At 32.8% G+C, this 9,425-nt stretch overlaps 1 protein-coding gene across 1 annotated transcript in view; it reads left to right on the forward strand.

Annotated features, from left to right (window-relative positions):
- Nucleotides 1-9,425, forward strand: part of LOC106881370 (kinesin-like protein KIF13A) — a 696,895-nt gene that overhangs the window by 556,546 nt on the left and 130,924 nt on the right. The window contains 2 exon segments of the mRNA XM_052966922.1: nt 1-34; nt 4,217-4,394. The exon segment at nt 1-34 is cut by the window's left edge and continues 3 nt beyond it. Coding sequence (XP_052822882.1) covers nt 1-34; nt 4,217-4,394 — 212 coding nt within the window.

Raw genomic sequence — 9,425 nt, forward strand, 5'->3', positions numbered from 1 at the left:
GCCATTGAAAAACAATACGAAGAAGACAAACAGGGTAATTCATTTTGTTTTTGTAATAGTTTTTTTGTTTTTGATTATTTTTAATTTTTAAAGTTGCATACCTATTTTCTTTCTCACTTACTATTATCAGCTTTGGTTTTCAGCATGAAGATGTTTGATAAATGAGAACAAAATTACTTCTAATATAAAAGTTTTATAAAGATTTTTAGAATTTCAAAGAAGTATTACTGCTTAAGTTGCTACTTTGTATGAAAAGAGTGGAAAATGATAATGCTTATCCTTTTAAAATAAAATTCTAAAGGAAGGTGTTCATATACCTTTATAAATTATATTTGAAAATAACAGATAAAAAGAATTTAGACTAATTTTATTTCAACCAAAATCATTTTTACTGAATCACTTATTAAGATTTTCATTGAATTTTAAACTGCCATCAGAAACCTTCTCAAAAGCTTCTCTTATGTAACTATATATTTCACAAAAATAAAAAGTATATTGTAAGCATTTCAAAGGGTTTATTGTAGCATTGCAACATATTTGTATTCACTTTACATCAGTATGATGTATATTTACTTTATATTATTATGAAGTGTTTGTATTCCATTTCTCCTGCCACTTCTGGTATGAGTGCAAATTCTCTTACTACAAGTAATAAGCTGTTATATTACAGTTTCAGTGAAAAGTATTTTGTTTAAAATCAGTTAAGAATATGTGACTGTCTGCTTTAACCCTTTTGATACCAACCCAGCTGAAACCACCTCTGGCTCTGTAGTACAAATGTCTTGTTTTCAAAAGTTCTGAATTAAAATCTTCCACCAAACCTTAGTCACAATTTATGTTCCTAACACTAGCTGAATGATAACTAAGTTATTTTACTAAATTCTTTGTTTTATTTAAAATTAATTGAAAGAAACACAGAATATCTCAAAGTAAATACGGTAACGAAAGGGTTAAGCAAAGTCACATTCACAGTAAAATAGTAAACTTAGTCATTTTTTTTTTAATCAGCTGCTAAAGATGCAGGCATAGCTGTGTGTTTAAGAAGTTCATTTGACAACCACATGGCTCCGGGTTCAATACCAGTGCACAGCACCTTGGGCAAATGTCTTCTGCTATATCTCCAGGTTGATGAAAGCCTTTTGGGTGGATATGGTAAATAGAAACTGAAAGGAGCATCATCATCATCATCATTTAGTGCCTGTTTACCATACTGGTTTGGGTTAGATGGTTTGACTGGAACTACTAAGCCAAATGGCTGCTCCAAGTTCCAGTCTGTTTTGGCTTGGTTTCTATGTCATCCACTTCATAGAGTATATTGGGTGTCTTTAATGTGTCACCAGCATGGGTTCCTCTCTTGTGGCACTGGCACAGTACTTTACATGTGTCACCAGCAGAATATACATGTTTGCATGTGTGTGTGAACACAAGCAACTATATGCTATGTCTGTTTACATTTGCATATCCCCAAAAGTTGCAGAATCACGAGTGGTGACATTATTGTAATTTGCCCCTGTCAACAGATCCTCTGTTGGCTTTACACCTTCAAAGTTGTGCAAAATACCAGATTCCTTACTTGAGAAACAGGTAACATTTAGTGACAGGAAGGGCATCTGACTGTAAAACAGTGCCTCAACAATATATTCATCTAACCAAAATTTCGGACCTTGTTCCAAGAGTAGAAAAGAATATTTAAAGGCAGCGAGCTGGCAGAAACGTTAGCACACCAGGTGAAATGCTTAGCGGTATTTCGTCTGTCTTTATGTTCTGAGTTCAAATTGTGCCAAGGTCGACTTTGCCTTTCATCCTTTCAGGGTCCATAAATTAAGTACCAGTTGCATACTGGAGTCGATCTAATCAACTGGCCCCCTCCCCCAAAATTGCGGGCCTTGTGCCTAGAGTAGAAAGGAATATTGAAGAATTGAAAGGCAGCGAGCTGGCAGAAACATTAGCATGCCAGGTGAAATGCTTAGCGGTATTTCGTCTGTCTTTATGTTCTGAGTTCAAATTCCACCAAGGTCAACTTTGCCTTTCATCCTTTCAGGGTCGATAAATTAAGTACCAGTTGCATACTGTAGTCAATCTAATCAACTGGCCCCCTCCCCTAAAATTTCGGGCCTTGTACCTAGAGTAGAAAAGAATATATTCATCTAAACCATGCTAGCAAAGAAAAAGCACATAAAAGAAAACGAACACAATGATTTTTATGTGAATATTCTTATTCATTATAAACACCAAAATGGTAGATACTTTGGATCATATTTCATCAGTGATCCTCTTTCTGTCTTCTATCTCAAACTTGCAATGTATAATAATATCATTTATTAATTTTTATTTCTTTAGAATATACCAGAATTGACTTGGTGCATGATTAAACAGTTAGAGAGAGAAGTACATGACAGATGTAGCTAATGATTGCCAACAGAAATCAATATTTAAATCTACTGTGCTGAATTGGAAATCCAACTTTTTAGTATTTCTATTACTTAGAAACAACAAAAATGGTTTTGAAATTTTATCACTTTCACATGAATGAATCTGAGGATATTGGTTCTCACACAAATTCATTATTCACACATGCACATGTGTGTATGTGTGTGTATAGCAGGAGAGAAATAGTGAGATATGTATATTTAATATAGATAGACACACACACACACACACATATATATAAATGTGTGTGTGTATATATACATGCACACACACACTCACATGTATAAACAATATAATAGATAATAGATATATATATATATTATACATAGAGATAATGATGTATATATGTATATACAGATTTTTTTCATCTAATGAGCTTTATAATAATTTTTGTTAATACTTTTTACATGTTTTTTTCTTTTTGTTTTTTGGGGTTTTTTTCCTTAGGAAGCAATTAAGATTGTTTTAATGTATTTTTTCTCAATCTTGTCATGCCGAATATTATTAAAAAATTTGTTTTACATATTCTGGTATTACATGTATCTATAAACAAATGTATTTCATGTTAATCTTGCAGTTATTAAATTCATATTTTTGTGTGTGCATGCATGTGTATATATGTGTGTGTGTGCGTGTGTATATGTGCATGTATATGTGTATGTATATTTTAAATATACTCTTCAATTACTGCTTTAATTACAATTTTGGTTTGCTGAATCTCCAGAATGTTCCGTTTCCTTAAATATATCTACCTACCTAGTGTTCTATGCTTCTCTTCAGATGAAATTAAAATTGATTCTCGGTTTTTCAAAATCTTCAGAACTATCTATTTTTCAAAGAAAATTGTATTACCATCTTTAAAGAAATTTCTTCACAAGCATTGTGCTTCAATATAAAGACAAATTTACTTAGGAATTAACAATGCAGTGGAAGTGCAGTGTTTTTTTTTTCTTTTTCTTTTTCTTTCCCCTTCTTTTCTCTTCTCATTGACTGTTCTCTTTTGAAGTACAAATCCAGAAAACTATCTCTTTGCATATTTCTATGGAAGATTAACTAGGACAGCTAAATATAATTGAGTATATAAGTAAACAGATATACCTATGGATGTGTTTGCAGTCAAATGTCTCTGTTTTGTCTCTTTCAAGCTTTACAGAGTAAAGGCTAGTTCAATATTTGTTTCTCCGGAAACAATAGATCTCTTCCGTATTTGATATTGGACTTTCTATGTTTCTTAGATTACAATTCCTCTAGATATTGTTCATTATTGATGTTTTATAGATAAGTTATTAGAAGCTTTATGCTGAATTGTTTGATTCTTGCTGACTGTATGGGAATCAATAATTCATTAAAAACAACTTCCATTGCTTTTATTCAAAGCTCTACTTATCCCTTTCATGCTTAGAAACTTTATCAATATGCACAACACACAACAGTTTTGTTCACTCAGCCACTCAGTTTTTCATTTAATTTTTTTTTGTCTTCCTGTAAATGCCATTAAAGGGTTACCTAGTTTCCACAGACCATTGGTTTATAAACTTTTTAATGCTATTTCTAAATTACTCTACTTTATCAATAGTCTTTTGAAAAAAAAAAAAACCTATATCATATTTCATCTTCATTTCCATTCTCAATTTTTTTCTTTCATTTTTTTTTTTATACCTGTTTGTAAATCTTGTACTACTTGCCAAAACCATGTTCCCCGCTGGTCTTTCGCTGAAATTGCTTAGACTTTTGACTTTAGCACTTTCTTGATGTAATATGTGATGTTTCTTTAATTTTCATACAGAGGCTCTTGAACGGCAGAAGCAAATGTATGAAAGACAAATGCAAATGCTGCGTAGCCAGTTAGTATCACCAAGTACACCTTCATTTCCATTCCCATCATTTGACCTGAACCGAATGACACCAGGCAACTCTACACAGAGCAGTATACAACGCAAGTACCAACAGTGGGCACAAGAAAGGTAACACTTCCTTTTATCATCTATCTCTTTTGTCTTCCAATGTTTGCTGATTTGTGTTTCATGGTTTTCTCTGTGTTTCCTCAAAATTTATTTTTTTTAAATTCAATAATTACTGAAAAATCAGAGGATAGCAGATTTATCATTATTCTAATGAAATTTATTTTTTATACTTGGCACAAGACAAGAAAATTTTTCTTTTCTTAGAAAACTTAGTAGCATCTGATTAAAAAGTTTTTTTGATATTTTAATCATGTGGGCCCAGGATTGTTTAGAGGGCCTCCAACACTAGTGGAAGGAAAGTATCCTTAAACTGGAGACCTTACCTGAATGCTTACAATTGAGTGGGCTCTTCTAAAGGTACCAGGTGGTTGTGATAAACTGGGTGACAGATTAAGTCCCCCACCCAAGTATGCCATGGCTGAATTTGAACCTAGAGAACCAAACTAAATACTGCAAGACATCCCATCCAATGCTTTACAATTTCTGCCAATTTACCATCCTAGACTAGTACTTTGACCCTGGAAGGAAAAAGGCAGGATTGAACTCAGAACACAAGGTACTGGAGTAAATGCCACTGCACATATTGTTCACTCTATTATGACTCTGCTGCCAAGTTGTGCACTTAAAAATAACAAAAATGGCGCACTCTAGAGATTGATAAAACATCTAAAATGGATCACTATATTTCAAATAAATATCGCCTAATTTTTAGTTGAAATGCTTGAGACCACTCATTCACAATGTCAGCATATTCCAACAGTGGTGGGTGGTAGTTGAGGTTTCAATATTGTTTTATGATGCTTAAATTCTTTACTGGAATTAAGAGATGTTGTTGTTACCAGTGAAACACAAGAGAGCAACTAGGCCACTCACAAAAGATTATTAAACTAAGATAATAAAATTCTGCCGGAGTAGATAAATATATCAGTGCCAATGAACTAGTAATTCAACTTATTAAATGGTTTCTTGAACAAATTGTCTTATTATTCATGACAGTTATTTAAATATGTAAATACTTTCACTTCAATAATTTGTTTCTCAATAGAAATTAGACCTCTGCTGGGAAAAGATTTTAAGATTTAGGAAATGTAGTCAAGATGTTTAAAATAATAAGGGTTAAACTGAATTTAAAATTAAATTTATTACTGTCTCTTATTATCAATTTTACAATGAGGATGTCTAGCCATAAAAAGAAAATTTCTCTTCTCAAAACTCATATCTAAATTAGTGTTTTAGTGAACAAAAAAGATAACGTATTCACCTAGCTCGTATGAGACACTCCAATATATTTTTAGATATCGTGGTATGATGTTATCGACCAGACTCTCAGATATTATACATCATTGGTTACAATGCACTTCACATTGTTTTAGCTTTCAAATGGTGCCACCCTGCTGGCTGAGTGAGCAGGCTAACATGGTTTGTGATCGGAAAATTATTCTGTCTCAGGGATACCCATTTACGATTGAGTGGACTGGATCAATGTGAAATAACATGTATGTATGTTTGTGTCCCTGTGTATACAGACACTCAGGCATTCATACACAGCATAGGGGTTTACATTACTAAAGCTGTTTTATTGTAATAAGCTCCATTAGTTACTTCTATATAGCCTCAAGGAAATGTAGATACCACACATTAATATAATGTAATTTAAATCCTAATAATTAGATACCTTTCCAATATATATTTACATCCCTATTATATACCAAAATATACCTTCTGCTTATTTTCTTGCTTTACTTATGTGACTCTGAATTTTGATGTTGCTATTTACTACTCTTCTGTGTTTCTGTACAGGCGTTGTTGCTATGGGGACTTGCAAGCTTCCAACCCAAACCTCATTTTCAAGTAGAGACCATTTTCACTGATTAATCTTAAACTATTTGAATTGTCTCTGCTCTGCAATAATATTATCAGATGTGGTTTTGAGGATTAGAGCATTTTCAATACTATCAGTTAATAATTGGCTCTAGAATAAACATGCTGCTAAATTCCAAATTAAGATATCATATCCCATTACCAGCCAGAATAGTTTATGAAAATATTGCTAAACAGAAATATATATGGCATGACTGAGTGGTTGAGAAGTTCACTTTTCAACCATGAAGTCTAAGGTTCAATCCTGCTGTGTAGCATCTGTGGCAAGTATATTTACCATAACCTTGAGTTAACTTTGGCCTGGCATTGTGAGTAAAATGAGGTAACCAGAAGCTGTACAGAGCCTATCGGATGGATTGTATCTGTAATCCCAAGGTGCAACCTTATCACATACCGTGTGTCTAAGGAATATTCAACCACCTTGCATGCTAATTCAATAAGTAGATTGTTCAGTTGATCAAACAACCAGATGCACTTATATCTAAATCAATGAGTGCCCATTCTTAACACCAACTGGATAACTAAATTTTAAAATAAAACATTCACTTGAATAATTCGTTCTAAAATTGACACAAGGCCAGCAATTTGGGCAGGGAAGTAGGTCTAATCAGTTACAATGACCTTATTACTTGACTAGTGCTTTATTCTATCAACCCTTGAAAAGATAAAAGGTGAAACTGGCCTCGGTAGAATTTAAACTTCAAACGTAAAGACTTAGAAACAAATATCACAGAACAATTATGCCTGATACCAGTCAATGCAATAATGATTGATCACAATTCTTCTTACTTTTGTTTCTTAGCTTTGCCATATTGAGTCCCTTTCAATATAGTCCTAGCATTCATTGTATAAATGAATAACATGTTGTTAGAAAATAATGCTTTGATTTCAGGGACTTTATTTTCTAAGTTAGTCGAAGGGAACAATGAAATCTCACAAGTGTAGGAGGCCATGATGTCCTTCTGCACTTATTAGACTCATGTAGCTGATCTTCATTTTGACCATCCGTAGGTCAGTGTCTGGAGAGAGAAATATGAACCGAGGTGGTTCCAGAGGGCCACAGTTCAGATGTAGGGAGAAAGATTGAGAAATATATATAATGTCAGGTTTTGTAAATGAGACACTAAGGATGATGAGACTACAAGAGACAGATGGGACAAATAGTCTTGAATGGCGAGGGTATGTAGTTGGCTACTTATTCAGAAGAGCAGAAATCATTATAACAGCAATCAAAGAGATAAAGGAAAGAAACGGCATGATTGTGATTGAAGTGTTTTAGTGATTGAATCTTTGCCAGTCATTTGAATGGCCTTCCTTTTGATAATTGAATGGCCATGTAATGTTTCCACTGACTAGTTATCTACACAATTTAGTGGTGATTTTAATATAAAGCTCTCCATAAAGGGTATTTACATCATTAAAAGTCAGAATGACAAATTTTGTATGTATTTATGTAAGGATTTTTTTGTTGTTGTTTTTTTTTCTTTTAAATTCAAATTGATAAAACTGAAAAATATTTTTTAACTAAAATTAGCGGAGTCAAAATATCTGTAGTTGAAACTTAAATTGAAATCAAAGTTAAAAATCTAGAATTTTCCTTACAGAATCAAAATTGAATTTTAGCTCTCTGCGGTTTGATTAAAAATTAAATTTCAGTTTCAATTCAAAACATTTCTCAATTTAATTTTTCCTCTTTCTTCATTGCTGTTTCAAAAATACCTTCATTTTATTAATTTGAAATTTCAAACTAAAATTGAAATGAGTGAGATAATTAAAGGAAAATTCATATAGGTGCAAGCATGGCTGTGTGGTTAAAAAGTTTGCTTTGCAACCATGTGGTATCAAGTTCAGTTCCACTGCACAGCAACTTGGGCAAATCTCTTCTATTATAGCTCTGGCCTTGTGAGTGAATTTGGTTGACAGAAACTGTGTGGAATCTCATCATATGTGTATGTATGCATGTATTTGCTATTACTCACACACACATGCACCACCTAGCAACTGGTAGTGGTTTATTTACGTCCTTGTAATATAGCAGTTTCATAAAAGAGATAAATAACATAAGTACCAGACTTTGAATAAAAGTATTGGAGTTGATTTGCTCAACTAAACACTTCAAGTCAATGCCCTTCAAGTCATGGTTGCCATTCAATGACTGAAATAAGCAAATGATAAAAGATATCCAATGGATCAAGATTTGATTTTTTTTATACTGGATACTCTATAATGCTTTATTTGTGGCCAAGGACATGATGACTTTTCAAGTATCAATACCACACTAAAATCTACCCACACAGTTTTGTAACGTGGTTGGTTTTCAGAAAGAAATCCAGCTTTAGAAGCCATGCCAAAATGAAATGTATTTGTGAGATGTAATCCTACAACACGGATATGAGAGCAATAACTCCGATTAAGCATGGGCTTGGACCATGACAACCTGTCCAACTCATGCCTGCATGGAAGGAAGAAATAAAGTGGTGAGAAAGGTGCATTCAAACTCAGAATATATAACATAAAAACACTGGTGGTTCTATTTAAATGAAGCTAGTGTTTATGTAGTTGCTATGGTGATGTTTTTGTTTCACTGGGGTAAGGAGTTAATCAAATTCCATAGCAGAAATGGAAGTGTTGCATTAATGCTTACAATGTTAGAATCCGTATTGAGTGAGAGACCAATGGTAAAGGCAAAATTTGAACACATAACCTTTGTTTACTACTGTTGGCATTTTAGTGTTATAACCATCCCAGAGCTACTTAATTCTACAGATTTTTAGTCAATACATTAACTGCTGGATAATAAGGGGTAGCGAGTACTACTTTAAAAATGAATGTTTATAGGCTTGGAAACACCTAGAAGATATATATATATATATATATATATTAAGAGAGAGAGATATACAGATGTAATGATTTCTGTGTTTAGTGAGATTAAAGAAAAGAAGGTAGTGCTTTTAGGAAACGTGCACATTTGAAATGTTATATTTACACTCTGGTACTTTCACCATATATGATAAAAATTTCAAGCTGCTATTATTTATATTACTTGATATGCTAGAAGTATCAAAGAAAAAATTAAAATGTTTGAAATTTCCATGATTTAAAATGAACAGATTAAAACATCAAAAGATTATCAATGTTCTTTCATTTCCT

Source organism: Octopus bimaculoides, chromosome 4 (assembly GCF_001194135.2).
Source record: "Octopus bimaculoides isolate UCB-OBI-ISO-001 chromosome 4, ASM119413v2, whole genome shotgun sequence".
NCBI lineage: Eukaryota > Metazoa > Mollusca > Cephalopoda > Octopoda > Octopodidae > Octopus > Octopus bimaculoides.